The sequence below is a fragment of the Hyla sarda genome, chromosome 9, assembly GCF_029499605.1.
Source record: "Hyla sarda isolate aHylSar1 chromosome 9, aHylSar1.hap1, whole genome shotgun sequence".
NCBI classification, from domain to species: Eukaryota; Metazoa; Chordata; class Amphibia; order Anura; family Hylidae; genus Hyla; species Hyla sarda.
This window is the reverse complement of record NC_079197.1, coordinates 61,928,055-61,948,454: the sequence shown is the minus strand read 5'-3', so window position 1 is coordinate 61,948,454 and position 20,400 is coordinate 61,928,055. Positions and strand designations below refer to the sequence as shown.

Below are 20,400 nucleotides of genomic sequence, written 5' to 3'. Positions count from 1 at the left end.
GCACCCCGTTTGGGAATCACTGGCGTAGAATACTCCTATGTCTACCTCTATGCAAATACCTTATTTAGGTCTCAAATGCGCATGACGCTCTCTCACTTTGGAGCATATTTGGTCATTTTTCAAGGCAACAGTTGAGGGCCACATATGGGGTATTTCTGTACTCTGGAGAAATTTCCTAAGAAATTTTGGGGGCTTTTACCCCTTGTGAAAAGGGGTCTATTCCAGCATTCCAGGTAAAAGGAAAAAAAGATCCCCAAAATTTGTAACAAAATTTCTCCTGAGTACAGAAATACCCCATATGTGGACGTAAAATTCTCTGTGGGCGCACAGCAGGGCTCAGGAGTGAAAACACCATGTGAATTTGAGGTGATTTGCACAGGGGTGGCTGATCATTACAGCGGTTCTGACATAAACAAAAAAAAACAAGGGAACAAGGGATATAGTGAGGTGTTTGAAGAATTTCCGTTAAAGTTGGACATGAAAATGAAATTGCTAAAATGCTGGTGTTATCTTAAATTTTTCATTTTCAAAAGGGGTAATTGGAAAAAAGCCCCATTTCTTCGGAGTATATAAATACCCCATATGTGGACGTAAAGTGCTCTGGCTGAATTTGGCTGCAATTGAAGGCCATGTCTGTTTACAAAGCCCCCATGGTGCCACAACAGTGGAACCCCCCCACTCACACACACCCACAGGTGTCTGACAGATTTTTTGGAACAGTGGTCCATGAAAATGAAAAAATGTATTTTTCATCTGCACAGCCCACTGTTCCAAAAGACTGTCAAACGCCAGTGGGGTGTAAATGCTCACTGCACCCCATATTACATTTGGGAGGGGTGACGTTTTTGAAATAGGGTCACATGTGGGGGGTCCATTTTTCTGGTAGCACGGGGGGCTTTGTAAATGCACATGGCCCCCGACTTCCATTCCAAACAAATTCTCTCTCCAAAAGCCCAATGGCGCTCCTTCTCTTCCGAGCATTGTAGTTTGCCCGCAGAGCACTTTACATTCACACATGGGGTATTTCCATGCTCTGCATTTTAACTGCATTTTAGTGAAAACATTTTTTTTAATTTTTTTTTTATTTACACACCCGACTGTGAGGTGTTAAGGCTCACTGTACCCCTTGTTACCTGCCTTGAGGGGTGTAATTTCCAAAATAGCATGCCATGTGTTTTTTTTTCTGTTATGGCACCATAGGGGCTTCCTAAATGCGACATGCATTTTCAGCAAAATTTGCTTTCAAAAAGCCAAATGTAACTCCTTCTCTTCTGAGCATTGTAGTGCGCAAGGAGAGCACTTGACGTCCACACATGGGGTATTTCCATATTCATTAGAGAGGGGGTTACACATTTTGGGGACATTTCTCCTTTTACCCCTTGTAAAAATGTAAAATTTGGAAAACCAGCATTTTATAGAAAAATATAAATTCATTTACACATCCAAATTTTAACGAAAAGTCGAGCAAACACCTGTGGGGTGTTCAGGCTCACTGGAACCCTTGTTACGTTCCTTGAGGGGTTTAGTTTCCAAAATGGTATGCAATGTGTTTTCTTTTGTTTTGTTTTTTGCTGTTCTGGCACCATAGGGACTTCCTAAATGTGACATGCCCCCCACAGAACCATTTCAGAAAAACTCACTATCCAAAATCCCATTGTCGCTCCTTCTCTTCTGAGCCCTCTAGTGCACCCACAGAGCACTTTACGTTCACATATGAGGTATTTCCTTACTCAAAAGAAATTGGGTTACACATTTTAGGGCATTTCTCTCCTTTTACCCTTTGTAAAAATTCTAAAACTGGGTCTTCAAGAAGATGTGTGTGTGTAAAAAATTAAGATTTTGACTTTTCTCCTTCACTTTTCTGCTATTCCTGTGAAACACCTAAAGGGTTAACACACTTACTGAATGTCATTTTGAATACTTTGAGGGGTGCAGATTTTATAATGGGTCATTTATGGGGTATTTCTAAAATGAAGGCCCTTCAAGTCCACTTCAAATCTGAATTGGTCCCTGAAAAATTCAGATTTTGAAAATTTTTTGAAAAATTAGAAAATTGTTGCTGAAGTTCGAAGCCCTCTGATGTCTTCCAAAAGTAAAAATATGTCAACTTTATGATACAAGCATAAAGTAGACATATTGTATATGTGAATCAATATATAATTTATTTGGGATGTTCATTTTCCTTATAAGCAGAGAGTTTCAAGGATAAAAAAAAATGCTAAATTTTCAAATTTTTTATCAAATTTTGGAATTTTTCATCAAGAAATGATGCAATTATCGGCGAAAGTTTACCACTAGCATAAAGTAGACGATGTCACTAAAAAAACTGCCTCGAAATCAGAATGAAAAGTAAAAGCATCCCAGAGTTAGTAATGTATAGTGACAGTGGTTAGATGTGCAAAAAATGCTCGGGTACTTAAAGAGGTATTCCGGTGAAAAGCTTTTTTCTTTTAAATCAACTTGTGTCAGAAAGTTAAACATATTTGTAAATTACTTCTATTAAAAAAAATCTTAATCCTTCCAGTACTTATTAGCTGCTGAATGCTACAGAGGAAATTCCTTTCTTTTTGGAACACTGATGGCATCACGTCCACAGTGCTCTCTGCTGACATCTCTGTCCATTTTAGCAACCGTGCAGAGCAAATGTATGTTAAGGGCAGCATGGTGGCTCAGTGGTTAGCACTGCTGCCTTGCAGTGCTGGGGCCTTGGGTTCAAATCCCACTAAGGACAACAATAAATAAAGAGTTATTATTATTATAATGACGTGAGCAAAGATCACTGTGCTCGTGATGTCATCAGAATTCCAAAAAGAAAAGAATTTCCTCTGTAGTATTCAGCAGCTAATAAGTACAGGAAGGATTAAGATTTTTTAACAGAAGTAATTTACAAATCTGTTTAACTTTCTGGCACCAGTTGATTTAAAAGAAAAAATGTTTTCACCGGAGTACCCCTTTAACCCCTTTTCAGGCTCAGGGTTTTTCCGTTTTTGCACTTTCGTTTTTTCCTCCTTACCTTTTAAAAATCATAACCCTTTCAATTTTCCACCTAAAAATCCATATTATGGCTTATTTTTTGCGTCGCCAATTCTACTTTGCAGTGACATTAGTCATTTTACCCAAAAATGCACGGCAAAACGGGAAAAATAATCATTGTGCGACAAAATCGAAAACGCCATTTTGTAAATTTTGGGGGCTTCCGTTTCTACGCAGTGCATATTTCGGTAAAAATTACACCTTATCATTATTCTGTAGGTCCATACAGTTAAAATGATACCCTACTTATATAGGTTTGATTTTGTCGCACTTCTGGAAAAAATCATAACTACATGCAGGAAAATTTATACGTTTAAAAATGTCATCTTCTGACCCCTATAACTTTTTTATTTTTCAACGTACAGGGCGGTATGAGGACTCATTTTTTGCGCCGTGATCTGAAGTTTTTATCGGTATGATGTTTGTTTTGATCGGACTTTTTGATCACTTTTTATTCATTTTTTTAATGGTATAAAAAGTGACCAAAATACGCTTTTTTGGACTTTGGAATTTTTTTGCGCGTACGCCATTGACCGTGCGGTTTAATTAATGATATATTTTCATAGTTCGGACATTTACGCACGCGGCGATACCACATATGTTTATTTTTATTTTTTTTACACTGTTTTATTTTCATATCGCGGGAACCGGCGCAGGACGTAAATATACGTCCTGCGTTGTTAAGGGGTTAAGGTGAAAATGGGTTGGGTCCTTAAGGCTAAGTTTCCACTTGTTTTTTTTTCTGGCAGTTTTTGGAAAACAGCCACTGCAGTTTTTGAGCCAAAGCCAGAAATGTATTCAAAAGGAATAGGACATATAAAGGAAGGACTTACACTTCTCCTCCCTTATGGATCCACTTCTGACTTTGGCTCAAAAACTGCAGTGGCGGTTTTCAAAAAAAATGGCAGAAAAAAAACAAGTGGAAACTTAGCCTAAGGGGTTAAGGACCAGTGGCGTAGCGGGGGCCCCCGCAGCCACCGCAGTGCAGGGGGGCCCCGTCTAGGCTGGGGCCCCTTAGCCCCAGCCCCATGAAAGAATTGTGTGCCCAGGCCCGTCTTTAACGAGGGGCAAAAGGGGCAGCTGCCCCAGGCCCTGTAATTCCTGGGGGCCCAAAAGTAGCTTGCCCCTTTTGCCCCTGTTGCTACCTTTTTATGTTCTCCGCCGCCGTCACTCATCCCCAGGCAGCCAGTACCGCAATGGCTGTCTGGGAGATGGTCACGTGACGTGACGTGCGACGTCACGGGCAGCATCATAGAGAGGAGCGGAGCAAAGAGAGTCTCCCACTCCTCCTCTCAGTCCCCACATGGCCGCTTCCAGGATCCAGGCCGCAGCAGGGGACCCACCGCCGGATATGTGAGTATGTATAATGTGTGTGTGTGGGGGGGGGGGGTATTTATTATATAGTGTGTGTATGTGTGTTTATGTGTGTGTGGTGGGGGGGGATTTATTATATAGTGTGTGTATGTGTGTGTGTGGTGGGGGGGATTTATTATATAGTGTGTGTGGTGGGGGGGATTTATTATATAGTGTGTGTATGTGTGTGTGGTGGGGGGGATTTATTATATAGTGTGTGTATGTGTGTTTATGTGTGTTTGGGGGGGGGGATTTATTATATAGTGTGCGTATGTGTGTGTGTGTGTGGTGGGGGGATTTATTATATAGTGTGCATATGTGTGTGTGTGGTGGGGGGATTTATTATATAGTGTGTGTGTGTGTATGTGTGTGTGTGTGTGGGGGGGATTTATTATATATTGTGTATGTGTGTGTGTGTGATGGGGGGGATTTATTATATAGTGTGTGTATGTGTGTGTGTGGTGGGGGGGTATTTATTATATAGTGTGTGTATGTGTGTGTGTGTGGTGGGGAGGTATTTATTATATAGTGTGTGTATGTGTGTGTGTGGTGGGGGGTATTTATTATATAGTGTGTGTGTATATGTGTGTGTGGTGGGGGGGATTTATTATATATTGTGTATGTGTGTGTGTGGTGGGGGGGATTTATTATATAGTGTGTGTATGTGTGTGTGTGGTGGGGGGGTATTTATTATATAGTGTGTGTATGTGTGTGTGTGGTGGGGGGGTATTTATTATATAGTGTGCGTATTTGTGTGTGTGGTGGGGGGGATTTATTATATAGTGTGCGTGTGTGTGTGGTGGGGGGGGATTTATTATATAGTGTGCGTGTGTGTGGTGGGGGGGATTTATTATATAGTGTGCGTGTGTGTGGTGGGGGGATTTATTATATAGTGTGTGTGTGTGTATGTGTGTGTTTGGTGGGGGGGCATTTATTATATAGTGTGCGTATGTGTGTGTGTGGGGGGGATTTATTATATAATGTGCGTATGTGTGTGTGTGGTGGGGGGGATTTATTATATAGTGTGTGTATGTGTGTGTGTGGTGGTGGGGTATTTATTATATAGTGTGTGTATGTGTGTGTGTGGTGGGGGGGATTTATTATATAATGTGCGTATGTATGTGTGTGGTGGGGGGGATTTATTATATAGTGTGTGTATGTGTGTATGTGGTGGTGGGGATTTATTATATAGTGTGTGTATGTGTGTGTGTGTGTGGTGGGGGGGATTTATTATATAGTGTGTGTATGTGTGTGTGTGGTGGGGGGGTATTTATTATATGGTTTGTGTATGTGTGTGTGTGTGTGGTGGGGGGTATTTATTGTATAGTGTGTGTATGTGTGTTTGTGTGGTGGGGGGGGATTTATTATATAGTGTGTGTATGTGTGTTTATGTGTGTGTGGCGAGGGGGGATTTATTACATAGTGTGTGTGTGTGTGTGTGTGTGTGTGTGTGTGTGTGTGGTAGGGGGGAATTTATTATATAGTGTGTGTATGTGTGTGTGTGGTGGGGGGGGGGATTTATTATATAATGTGCGTGTGTGTGTTGGGGGGGATTTATTATATAGTGTGTGTGTGTGTTGGGGGTATTTATTATATTGTGTGTGTGTGTGTTGGGGGTATTTATTATATAGTGTGTGTGTGTGTGTGTTGGGAGTAATTATTATATAGTGTGTGTGTGTGTGTGTGTGTTGGGGGTATTTATTATATAGAGTGTGTGTGTGTGTGTTTGTGTTGGGTGTATTTATTATATAGGGTGTGTGTTTGTTGGGGGTATTTATTATATAGTGTGTGTGTGTGGGGGGGGGATTTATTATATAGTGTGGGGGTGGGGGTATTTAATATATAATGTGAGGGGTATTTATTATATAATGTGGGGGGGGGGGTTATTATATAATGTAAGAAGGGAGGAAATTATGCATGTGAGGGGAGGATAATAATGATTATTATAATCATCCCCTCACATATATGTAACATCTCCCCCTCACATGTATAATCTGATAATCCCCTCCTCACATTGATTATCCCTTCACATATAATCTGATTATGATATATGTGAAGGGATAATCAATGTGAGGAGGGGGTTATCAGATTATACATGTGAGGGGGAGATGTTACATATATGTGAGGGGAGGATTATAATAATCATTATTATCCTCCCCTCACATGTATAATCTGATAATCCCCTCCCCCCGTACGTATCCTGTACTGATGCTGAGTTATATTGTGTATTATACTCCAGAGCTGCACTCACTATTCTGCTGGTGAGGTCACTGTGTACGTACATTACATTACTTATTGTCACGATGCCGGCTGGCAGGTAGTGGATCCTCTGTGCCAGAGAGGGATGGCGAGGACCGCGCTAGTGGACCGGTTCTAAGCCACTACAGGTTTTCACCAGAGCCCGCCGCAAAGCGGGATGGTCTTGCTGCGGCGGTAGTGACCAGGTCGTATCCACTAGCAACGGCTCACCTCTCTGGCTGCTGAAGATGCTGAAGATAGGCGCGGTACAATGGAGTAGGCAGAAGCAAGGTCGGACGTAGCAGAAGGTCGGGGGCAGGCGGCAAGGATCGTAGTCAGGGGCAACGGCAGGAGGTCAGGAACACGGACTAGGAACAGACAAGGGAATGCTTTCACTAGGCACAAGTGCAACAAGATCCGGCAAGGGAGTGCAAGGGAAGTGAGGTAATATAGGGAAGTGCACAGGTGATTACCAATTAAGCTAATTGGGAAGATTGGGCCAGGCACCATCATTGGTGCACTGGCCCTTTAAATCGCAGAGACCCGGCGCGCGCGCGCCCTAGGGAGCGGGGCCGCGCGCGCCGGGACAGGACCGAGGGAGAGCGAGTCAGGTACGGGGACCGGGGAGCGCATCGCGAGCGGGCGCTACCCGCATCGCGAATCGCACCCCGGCTGAAGGCGGGACCGCAGCGCACCCGGTCAGTGGATCTGACCGGGGCGCTGCAACAACGAAGATGAGGCGAGCGCTCCGGGGAGGAACGGGGACCCGGAGCGCTCGGCGTAACAGTACCCCCCCCCTTGGGTCTCCCCCTCTTCTTGGGGCCAAAGAACCTGAGAAAAAAAAACTCAATTTTTCCGTGAAGAGGTCCGATGCAAATTAGGAGGGGTTCAGTGTGGAAACGTACGAGACAGTCCAATCTTTTATTGTAAAAACAATAGATGTAGAGGGGTCTGGCGAGACTGGTCACAGGAACGTAGAACCTGTTGATGAGAGAGGCCAAAAAAAATTTTCCTGCAGATCCGGAATCCAAGAAGAGCATAGTAGAGAAGGAGAAGGTAGAGGCAGATATCCGCACAGGCACAGTAAGGCGTGGAGAAGCAGAGTTGACATCAAGAACTGTGTCACCTTCGTGCGGAGTCAGCGTGCGTCTTTCCAGGCGGGGAGGACGGATAGGACAATCCTTCAGGAAGTGTTCGGTACCGGCATAGTACAGGCAAAGATTCTCCATGCGGCGTCGTGTCCTCTCTTGAGGTGTCAAGCAAGACCGGTCAACATGCATAGCCTCCGCGGCGGGAAGCACAGGAACAGATTGCAGAGGACCAGAGGAGAGAGGAGCCGGAGAGAAAAAACGCTTCGTGCGAACAAAGTCCATATCCAGGCGGAGCTCCAGACGCCATCCGGAAGAACGCATGTCAATGCGAGTGGCTAGATGAATGAGTTCATGTAGGTCAGCAGGAGTCTCTCGTGCGGCCAGAACATCTTTAATGTTGCTGGATAGGCCTTTTTTAAAGGTCGCGCAGAGAGTCTCACTATTCCAGGACAACTCGTAAGCAAGAGCACGGAACTGAATGGCGTACTCGCCAACGGAAGAAACACCCTGGGCCAGGTTCAGCAGGGCAATCTCGGCGGAAGAAGCTCGGGCAGGTTCCTCAAAGACACTTCGAATTTCCGAGAAGAAGGAGTGTACAGAGGCAGTGACGGGGTCATTGCGGTCCCAGAGCGGTGCGGCCCATGACAGGGCTTTTCCAGACAGAAGGCAGAACACGAAAGCCACCTTAGACCTTTCAGTAGGAAACTGGTCCGACATCATCTCCAAGTGCTGGGAACATTGCGAAAGAAAGCCACGGCAATACTTAGAGTCCCCATTAAATTTGTCCGGCAAGGACAGGCAGAGGCTAGGAGTGGCCACTCGCTGCGGAGGAGGTGCAGGAGCTGGCGGAGGAGATGATTGCTGAAGAAGTTGCGAATGTTGGTGCAAAATGGTGGACACTTCCGACAGCTGGTGGGTTAGATGGGCGATCTGTCGGGCGATATCAGAGACAACTGGCAGGGGAACCTCAGCGGGATCCATGGCCGGATCTACTGTCACGATGCCGGCTGGCAGGTAGTGGATCCTCTGTGCCAGAGAGGGATGGCGAGGACCGCGCTAGTGGACCGGTTCTAAGCCACTACAGGTTTTCACCAGAGCCCGCCGCAAAGCGGGATGGTCTTGCTGCGGCGGTAGTGACCAGGTCGTATCCACTAGCAACGGCTCACCTCTCTGGCTGCTGAAGATGCTGAAGATAGGCGCGGTACAATGGAGTAGGCAGAAGCAAGGTCGGACGTAGCAGAAGGTCGGGGGCAGGCGGCAAGGATCGTAGTCAGGGGCAACGGCAGGAGGTCAGGAACACGGACTAGGAACAGACAAGGGAATGCTTTCACTAGGCACAAGTGCAACAAGATCCGGCAAGGGAGTGCAAGGGAAGTGAGGTAATATAGGGAAGTGCACAGGTGATTACCAATTAAGCTAATTGGGAAGATTGGGCCAGGCACCATCATTGGTGCACTGGCCCTTTAAATCGCAGAGACCCGGCGCGCGCGCGCCCTAGGGAGCGGGGCCGCGCGCGCCGGGACAGGACCGAGGGAGAGCGAGTCAGGTACGGGGACCGGGGAGCGCATCGCGAGCGGGCGCTACCCGCATCGCGAATCGCACCCCGGCTGAAGGCGGGACCGCAGCGCACCCGGTCAGTGGATCTGACCGGGGCGCTGCAACAACGAAGATGAGGCGAGCGCTCCGGGGAGGAACGGGGACCCGGAGCGCTCGGCGTAACACTTATCCTGTACTGATGCTGAGTTATATCCTGTATTATACTTTGGCGCTGTACTCACTATTCTGCTGGTGAGGTCACTGTAAACATACATTACTTATCCTGTACTGATCCTGAGTTATATCTTGTATTATACTCCAGAGCTGCACTCACTATTCTGCTGGTGAGATCACAGTGTACATACATTACATTACTTATCCTGTACTGATGCTGAGTTATATCCTGTATTATACTACAGAGCTGCACTCACTATTCTGCTGGTGAGATCACAGTGTACATACATTACATTACTTATCCTGTACTGATCCTGAGTTATATCCTGTATTATACTCCAGTGCTGCACTCACTATTCTGCTGGTGGGGTCACTGTGTACATACATTACATTACTTATCCTGTACTGGACCTGAGTTATATCCTGTATTATACTCCAGTGCTGCACTCACTATTCTGCTGGTGAGATCACAGTGTACATACATTACATTACTTATCCTGTACTGATCCTGAGTTATATCCTGTATTATACTCCAGTGCTGCACTCACTATTCTGCTGGTGGGGTCACTGTGTACATACATTACATTACTTATCCTGTACTGATCCTGAGTTATATCCTGTATTATACCCCAGATCTGTACTCGTGGGCCCCTTACCGAGAATTGTGTGCCGCTTCGCTGCTGCTCGGGGGCAAAAACAAATGTAAGAATTACCTACAGATGCTCTTCATAAGTCCATAGAAAATGCCTATGGCAGTACATATCAGTATGGGCGGAGTAATTTGTGATGGGTGGGGTATATTGGCATGGGCGTGGCATACCTTGTGGGGGGAGGAGCTTAGGGGCCTCCTCAAAAAATCTCGCAGGGGGGCCCCCAAATTTATTGTTACCCCACTGTTAAGGACCACAGATTTTTCCGTTTTGGGCACTTTCATTTTTTCCTCATCACCTTCTAAAAATCATAACACTTTCAATATTGCACCTACAGACTCATATGAGGGCTTATTTTTTGCGCTACCAATTGTACTTTGTAATGCAATCAATAATTTCACCACAAAATTTATGGCTAACCCAGAAAAAAAATATTTGTGGGGCACAATTGGAAAAAAATATGCCATTTTGTAACTTTTGGGGGCTTCCAATTCTATGCAGTGCACTATTCGTAAGGTTTTCTTTATTTTACTACTTTAAAATAATTATAACTACATACACCAAAATTAGTAAGTTCAAAATTATCCTTTTCTGGCCCCTATAACTTTTTTTATTTATCCGTATACGAGGTGGTATGAGGGCTCATCTGATGTTTTTATCGGTACCATTATTGTTTTGATACTTTTTGATCAGTTTTTATAAAAATTTTTTACGGTATACAAAGTGACCAAAAATTATGCAATTTTGGAATTGGAATTTTTTTATGTGTACGCCATTGCCCTTGCGGTTTAATTAACCTTATATTTTTATAGTTCGGACAATTACTCACGCGGCGATACCACATATGTTTATTTATATTATGTTTATATATTTTTTATATGGAATTTGAAAAAAGGCGGGTGATGTGTTAATGTGTTTTTAAGCTTTTTTTTTTTTTTTACACTTTTAATCCCCTTAGGGGAATTTTAGGAGGAATCAAACAGATCAATGTGGTTCTGATCTGTGTGCTCTGCACTCCATTGATAAAGCCTGGTCCTGCCAGGCTTTACCATTCACAGTGCAGCAGCCGACACAGGAGCAGAGGTTAGCGGCTACCTCAGAAGTGGATTCCCCCCCTATCGCGCTGTGGGGGGGGGGTTGATCCACCCCACTGTACCACCAGGGAGCAGTTAAAGGTACCTTTAGACGCCGCTGTCAACTTTGAACAGGAATCAGCTGGGGGCCGGCCGGTATGCTTGACGGCATATGGACGTGTATACATGTCCATGGTCGTTGAGGGTTAACTAAGACTCCTAATTCCTTTTCCATGTCAGTTGTCCCAAGTGTTCTCCCATTTAATACATAATCCCAGGCCGGATTTTTCCTCCCCATGTGCATTGCTTTACATTTATGCACTTCCCAGCCCAAAACTCCAACCTATCCAGATCCATTTGTAACAGTGCACAGTCCTCTATTGTGTTGACCACTTTACAGAGTTTAGTATCATCTGCAAAGATTGCTACTTAACTATTCAACCCCTCTACAAGGTCATTAAGGAATATATTAAATAAAATAGGACCCAAGACTGACCCCTGTGGTACCCCACTAGTAACAGTCACCCAATCAGAATAAGTACCATTAATAACCACCCTCTGTTTCCTATCACTGTGCCAGTTACCGACTTGCACACATTTTCCCACAGCCCAATCCTTCTCATTTAATGCACCAACCTTTTATGTGGCACCATATCAAATGCTTTGGAAAAATAAGGCCTATAAATCCCGGGTCACCTGTTGACTCCTTTTTGAATATTGGCACCACATTTGCTATGCACCAGTCCTGGGGAACTGTCCCTGTCACTATAGAGTCCTTGAATATTAAAAGTATGGGTCTGTCTATTACATTAGTTAATTCCTTTAGAGCACGAGGGTGAATGCCATCTTGACCTGGTGATTTGTCTATTTAGATTTTTTGTAGGCCGCACTTTACTTCTTCCTGGGTTAGACAAGTGACCTGTACTGAAGGAGTTTACCTTATCTTGCTGTATTTGTCCTGTATTTCAATGGATTCATGGATTTCAATGGATCTGGCCCACCTGGCTGATTAAGCTCAGTGCATTGGTCAACATGATTTTATTTTACCTGAATTATTTTATTCAATTGACCTTTTTATGCCTATTCACTCTGGCGAGTGAATGTATTTACTTAGTAACAGTATTTCTACATATCTGACAGTGAAAGCCCTGTGGGTATTTATTGATTTCTTACATCTCCAGATGTTCCTAGCTGCAATATACTATTGATTTTATGTTGTTTAAATGATGCTTTAGGCTGGAATTCCACTTGGTTTTTTGGGGAAAAACGCCAAGAAAAACGCCAATTCTGCCGCATGGCGTTTTTTCCGCCGAAAAACACTGCAGCCAGATGTTAGCTGTAAATCAATGAGAAATCGCTAAATTCTTATTCCACTTGGCGTTTTTTTTTTATCCTTTTGGCGTTTTGTCACTCTTTTTTGGCGTTTTTCAGATCGTTGGTAATCACAGCATGTTGAGCCACTGGAGATTTTCTAGTAAAAATCGTGGCGTTTTTCTCCCATAGAAGTCTATGGGAGTGAAAAAACGCCAAGAAAAACGATATGTGGGTTTTAACTTTGGCATTTTTCCAGGGGTTTTTATTCTTATTCTTAAGACTTTAGCTTTATGTTTTTCACTGTTTTCTTTATTTTTAAATTTTTTTTTGGTAGTACTACTACTCCCAGCATGGAACACACTGTTCCATGATGGGAGTAGTAGTACCTGTACTAATTGACAGATGGCCCATTGCGATCCTTCTGTATAATGTATAGATGAGGCGGCCGCTCTTCTATGGTCCCCGGCACTGACGTATATATACACATATTCATATTTCCCGCAGAGAGCTGTGATTGCCCAGATGGTTCCAGCCAATCACAGGTCTCTGTGGGAAATAGTAATATGTGTATATATACGGCTGTGCAGGGGACCAGAGAAGAGCGGCCGCATCTATACATTATACAGGAGGATCACAGCGGGTGTCAGTAGTGACATCCGCTGTGATCTTTCCTTAACTGCAGGTACTACTACTCCCAACATGGAGCACACACTACTTCATGCTAGGAGCTGTGGTACCTGCATTAACCCCTTAACGACGCAGGACGTAAATGTACGTCCTGGTGAGGTGGTACTTAACGCACAAAGTATATTTACGTCCTAAGCATAACCGCGAGCATCGGAGCGATGCCACGATCATGCGCGGCAGGTCCCAGCTGCTAATCGCAGCCAGGAACCCGTCCGTAATGACTGACATCCGCAATCCCGCAGATGTCCGCCATTAACCCCTCAGATGCCGTGATCAATACAGATCACGGCATCTGCAGCATCGCGGTCATTAAAATGGATGATCTGATTGCCCGCAGCGATGCCGCGGCGAACCGATCATCCAGCACAGCAGACGGAGGTCCCCTCACCTGGCTCCACTGCCTTCCCAGCGTCTTCTGCTCTGATCTGCCTTCCCGCAGACCAGAGCAGAAGATGATCGCTAACACTGATCAGTGCTTTGTCCTATACATAGCACTGAACAGTATTAGCAATCGAATGATTGCTATAAATAGTCCCCTATGAGGACTATTAAAGTGTGAAAATAAAAGTAAAAAAAAGTAAGAAAAATTAAGTAAAAAAAATGTACAAAAAACCACCTGCCCTAATAAAAACATAAATTGTCCCATTTTCCCTATTTCACCCCCAAAAAGTGTTTAAAAAAGATTTTATATACATATTTGGTATCGCCGCGTGCGTAAATATCTGAACTATTAAAATAAAATGTTAATGATATCGTATTGTGAACGGCATGAACGCAAAAAAAAAGTCCAAAATAGCTGCTTTTTTATGACATTTTATTCCAAACAAAATTAATAAAAAAATTGATTAAAAGCTTTATATACGCAAATATGGTATCAATAAAAATACAGATCACGGTGCAAAAAATTAGCCCTCATAGCGCCGTTTATAAGGAAAAATTCAAAAGTTATAGGTCTTCAAAATAAGGGGATTTTAAACGTACTAATTTGGTTAAAAAGTTTGCGATTTTTTTCAAGCGCAATAAAAGTATGTTATCATGTGTATCTTTTTAATCATATTGACCCAAAGAATAAAGAACACATGTCATTTTTGCCGTAAATTGGACGGCGTGAAAACAAAACCTTCCAAAATTAGCAAAATTGCAGCTTTCTTTTTAATTTCACCACACAAATAGTATTTTTTTGGTTGCGCCCTACATTTTATGGTAAAGTGAGTGATGGCATTACAACGGACAACTGATCGAGCAAAAAACAAGCCCTCATACTAGTCTCTGGATGAAAATATAAAAGAGTTATGATTTTTTGAAGGTGAGGAGGAAAAAATGAAAACGTAAAAATAAAATTGTCTGCGTCCTTAAGGCCCAAATGGGATGCATGCTTAAGGGGTTAATAGACAGATCGCCGCGGGTGTCAGAAATTACACTAGCTGTGATCTGTCTATTAATGCAGGTACTACAGCTCCCAGCATGGAGCAGAGTGTGCTCCATGTTGGGAGTAGTAGCACTTGCAGTTAAGGAAAGATCACAGCGGGTATCGCTACCTGTCTATGTCGTCCTGTCTATAGCAGAGATGCAGAGCTGCTCTATACAGCGCTCGCATCTCTGCACTATGCTCGGCCACTCACTCATTCATATTTCCCTCAGAGCTGTGATTGGCTGCAACCATCCGGCCAATCACAGCTCTGGGCGGAAAATATGAATGAGTGATGTTCTATTCACATCACTGGCCAGAGTATAGTGCAGAGATGCGAGCGCTGTATAGAGCCGCATCTCTGCTATATTATGGACGATCGCATCGGGTGTCAGGACTGACACCCTGGGCGATATGTCTATAGTACAGGTATTACTACTCCCATCATGGAACAGTCTGTTCCATGCTGGGAGTAGTAGTACTCCCTAAAAAATGTAAAAAAAAAAATTGAGAAAATAAAGTGAAACACACACACTTTATTAAAAAATAATAAAAATGTTGTTATAAAATATATACATTTCGTTTAATAAATTTTTTTCCATCACTGCTGCATCCTTCTTTTTTTTTGGTACCCAACAAATTTTGGGCAACAAAAAAAACTGCCAAGGTCCAATTTCCACACAAATGAAAAAAACACAGAAATAACGTCAGACGCAGGACATTGCACTGGCGTTTTTTCAGGCGTCTTTTCAGGCGTTTTTTTTTTTCAACCCAAAAACACAGGACAAAAAAACAACTTAGCCTTATACATATTTTATTTGTCTGGCATCAATTACATCTTTGAGGACTGACTTTGTTTGATTTGTATTGAACTAAAGAAAAACAATTGAAATATAATTGAAATAATTTAGCGGTACAATAGAACACCTATGCATTTCTGTGACTTTCCTATTATGGCTTCATATAAAACAGAGCATAATGATCATTGGAAATGTTTTATATTCATATATAGAAAGTACATATTTCTGGAAAAATATCATTGTTTTTCTCTTATTTTTCAACAGCTATACATGAAATAGAAGAGAAGATAGACGCAATACCACCACTACTAATAGAAAAAAAGCAGGAGCCAGACAGTGGAAATGAGCTTTCCAGTTCTAGCCTGGATAGCCATGATTCACCTACAGTTTCCACAGAGCTTCCAAGTGAAAAAAATGTTTCAAAGACAAATGATATTTTTTTTCCTTATGATAAGAGTCTACCATGCCCCACCACACTAGATTTGTCTCATTCTCTGAAAGAGCATGACCAGACCAAGACACCAGAGTCAAGAAGAAACAGCTTGCAGGAAGTGGAAAAGGAAAATGGTATAGAGAGTTGTGGAGATCCACCTGTACAGAGTAAGGAAATAAAAGCTCTAGAAGTAGAATTAGTTAAATGTATTGAGGAATTTAAAAAAATAAGAATCCCAGTGATGTTCCCCAATAAGAAAAGACATTGGCAGAATGAACTCCTAAGAAAATATAAGCTGTAATAAGAAAAAAGTAGTAGGCCTTCAGAAGGCCCTATGATAAAATCGTAACAAAGTTGACAGGTTGCAACTTTAGTAGACAATGTTGCACAGGCTCTGTCAGATGCTATGTACACAGAGATATTCTCCCTTAGACAAAATGCCTCTAAGGGAGGGTACCTCTCTGTTTACAGTATCTTCTGAACATGCAACTGATCTTTTTTGTTTGATTAAGATGGAACAAAACAGAAAAAAAATTCTGTAGGCTGTGTACATTATGCTCAAGTGTAAACACTGATGAACCATGTATTGAAATATTTTGTAGTATGTCTGTGGAAATTTTACCCCATTCATCCAGAGTAACATTAGTGAGATCAGACACTGAGGCATGGCTTGCAATATTCAATTTACAGTAGTCCATACCAAAGTTGTTGGATGGGGTTGATTTGTCCCTATAGTGGACATATATTGCTTCTAAACTTTTTGGCCCAGATTTATCAATCTGAGGACAGAAACTGTCTAATTTGCCCATAGGAACCAATCATAATTCTACTTTCTACTTCTGAGGAAGCGGATTCTCTGCGAAACGCATTGCATTGTGGGTAATAAAATTCCCTTACCTTATCCTAGTCTCAGCACCCATTTTATACCACCATGTGTTTGGAGGAGGATTCTTAGTATACCAATGACAGACTAGGAGAATGAAGGAGCCAGGGACAGTAGATGGAAAGTATATGCTCGAGCAGATGCCCTCCATCACCCGTCAGTGACTTCTTCAGGGGTGCTGTGGCATAAAAATCATCTTTACTATATATATGCTAGGTTTCCCCCTTTTTTTTTACCTGCAAAAACACAGAAAAACTGCTACTGCTTTTTCATGTGTTATGGTAATTTTTTGGCATTTTTTTCTTGTGCTTTTGCCTTCACTGCTGAATGTGAGGGTGGGGGAGGGGAAATGACAGTATTTATCTACGTATAACACACACTGGCATATAACACGTACCCTCATTTTCACAGGAAGATTTGAGGGGAAAAAATACATGTAAAATAAATGACTTGGAAGCTCTGAACTATATGCCTCATCACCCCCCAACTTTGATTCCCCTTGATCCTCAGTTTGCGCCCCCTCCTTTCTCCCCCTTTTATCAATCCCTGTGCCATATTTACTCCCCCGCCTCCTTTCCCGTGTTTTCCCCTGCTCATCATTTACCCCCCTGCTCATTAAAACAGTTACCAGCGGCGGCTCCTGTTGGCCCGGACTCCTCCTGCTTTTTCTATTTTTCATATTTCCTTACCTGGCCGTGCTCGGCAGGTTCAGGTAATGCGTTGGGTCTTGTGGGCTGTGGCGAGTGACGACTCCTGCGGCTCCTCTGCGTGGCGTCAGGGACGTCACTCCTCATTTCCTGCAGCACTGGGGTGTAATGAAGAAAACTGTGCTCTCAAGCGGCCGCGGCTGCCGGAAATGATGATTGACCTCCCTGGCGCCGTGCAGAGGAGCCGCAGGAGACCTCACTCGTCACAGCCCACAAGACCCAACGCATTACCTGAGCCTGCTGAGCGCGGCCAGGTAAGGACATATAAAAAATAGAAAAAGCAGGAGGAGTCCGGGCCAACAGGAGCCGCCGCTGGTAACTGTTTTAAAGTGTCCACGGCCAGGCTACTGATCTTTAACATGCAGCCAGCCAAGGTAAATGGGACATCTTTAAATCAACTCTAAATAACTATACAGCTAAATATATACCAAAGGGGAACAAATATAAACGATTAAAACTAAATCCTACATGGCTGACAAATGAGGTTAAAAGAGCAATAAACAACAAAAAAATTGCCTTCAAAAAATTCAAATCTGATGGGTCAGCTATAACATTTAAACAGTACAAGGAGCATAATAAAATCTGTAAAAAATGTAATAAAAACAGCAAAAATTCAAAATGAGAGACAGGTGGCCAAAGAAAGCAAAACTAATCCTAAATATTTTTTTAGATATATAAATACAAAAAAAACAAGGACAGAGCATGTAGGACCCCTTAATAATGATAATGGGGAGGTTGTCACAGGCGATCAAGAGAAGGCGGAGCTACTGAATAGTTTCTTTAGTTCTGTATACACTATGGAAAAAGGAGCTGACATTGGCCAGATCAGTGCTGGTAACACATCATATAATGTATTGAACTGGCTTAATGTAGAGATGGTACAAGGTAAGTTAAGTAAAGTAAATGTAAGCAAATCTCCAGGACCGGATGGACTACACCCAAGAGTTCTTAGAGAGGTAAGTTCAGTAATATCTGTACCCCTGTTCATGATATTTAGAGATTCTCTGGTGTCTGGTATTGTGCCAAGGGGCTGGCGCAAGGCGAATGTGGTACCAATCTTCAAGAAGGGCTCTAGGTCTATGGGTTTACTAAGGATAGAAGTTGTCAAACCAATCTAATTTGCTTTTATGAAGAGGTGACTAGAAGCCTTGACAGAGGAATGGCTGTGGATATAGTGTTTCTGGATTTTGCCAAAGCGTTTGATACTGTCCCTCACAGACGTCTGACAGGTAAGTTAAGGTCCTTGGGCTTGGAAACTTTAGTTTGTAACTGGATTGAACACTGGCTCATGGATCGTACCCAGAGAGTGGTGGTCAATGATTCGTACTCTGATTGGTCCCCGGTAATTAGTGGTGTACCCCAAGGTTCAGTACTGGGCCCACTGCTGTTTAATTCATTTATCAATGATATAGAGGATGGTATTAACAGCTCTGTTTCTATCTTTGCAGATGACACCAAGCTTTGTAGCATGGTAAAGTCTATAGAGGATGTGCATAAGTTACAAGATGACTTGGATAGACTAAGTGTCTGGGCATCCACTTGGCAAATGAGGTTCAATGTAAATGTAAAGTTATGCATCTGGGTACTAATAACCTGCATGCGTCGTATGTCTTAGGGGGGATTAAATTGGCAGAGTCACTGGTAGAGAAGGATCTGGGTGTACTTGTAGATCACAGACTACAGAATAGCATGCAATGTCAGGCTGCTGCTTCCAAAGCCGGCAGGATATTGTCATGTATCAAAAGAGGCATGGACTCAAGGGACAGGGACATAATACTCCCCCTTTATAAAGCATTGGTATGGCCTCACTTGGAATATGCTGTTCAGTTTTGGTCGCCTGTTCATAAAAGGGACACTGCGGAGTTGGAAAGGGTGCAGAGACGCGCGACTAAACTAATATGGGGCATGGAACATCTTAGCTATGAGGAGCGATTAAAGAAGTTACAATTGTTTAGTCTTGAGAAGAGACGTTTAAGGGGGGATATGTTAAACGTATATAAGTATATAAATGGCCCATACAAATAATATGGAGAAAAACTGTTCCAGGTTAAACCCCCCCAAAGGACGAGGGGGCACTCCCTCCGTCTGGAGAAGAAAAGGTTTAGTCTAAAGGGGAGACACGCCTTCTTTACCGTGAGGAACAAGTAACAGCTTTAAAACAGGGTTAGATACATTCCTGGAACAAAATAACATTAATGCTTATGCAGAATTATAAAACTACATCCCTTTCCCTTATCCCCTTACACCCTTCCCTTCAATACCCTGGTTGGACTTGATGGACGTATGTCTTTTTTCAACCATACTAACTATGTAACTATGTAACTATGTAACTATGATTAATGGCACTCAGCAGCAAGCAAAATGTGAAGTCATAAACACAATATTACAATCGTGTGCAAAATATTATAGGACACTCCGCACTAGGCATAAGATCATATTCTAAGCATAAAAATATTAGAAAGTACAATCATATTCTTAGCATAAAAATATATAGCCAAAGTGTGATATTGCAATATAGCAAAATTCACAGTTTTCCATAATCAACACAATACTAGATAACATGATACATTACACTGTAGTTTACACCATGATTGATAAACTCCACAGCAAGCAAGATATTACAGGATAAGCACAATATTGCAGTCTGTACAGAATATTATAACACATTCATTCTCATAATAAGTAAGTAACACTAACACATAATAAATAAGTAACACTCCGCACTAGGTATAATACCATGGTCTAAGCATAAGAATATATGGCCAAAATATGATATTCCAAAAAAACCTATAACAATATTCCATAGTCGGTATGATGTTACTACTAGAGATGAGTGAATCGAAGCTGAGGAACTCGAATTCGTTACGAATTTCATGAAATATTCAATTTGCTACGAATGCAACTATCGCCGCAATTCTATCGCACGAATCGCTTCATTAAACTCCATTTACTGTGGTCCAGGCTCCAGGGCATCTTAAATGGTAGATCCCCATGTCAGTACATGGGGCTGGGAAGGCAAG

General features: G+C 42.7%; 1 protein-coding gene across 4 annotated transcripts in view; it reads left to right on the top strand.

Moving 5' to 3' along the window:
- Positions 1 to 17,243, top strand: part of LOC130291529 (BTB/POZ domain-containing protein KCTD12-like) — a 602,472-nt gene extending 585,229 nt beyond the window's left edge. For all 4 annotated transcript variants that reach the window (XM_056540349.1, XM_056540351.1, XM_056540350.1 and 1 more), the window contains exon 4: positions 15,622 to 17,243. In XM_056540349.1, coding sequence (XP_056396324.1) covers positions 15,622 to 16,091 — 470 coding nt within the window. In that variant the 3' untranslated portion in view covers positions 16,092 to 17,243. The remainder of the gene's footprint in view (positions 1 to 15,621) is intronic.
- The last annotated feature ends 3,157 nt before the right edge of the window (positions 17,244 to 20,400 follow it).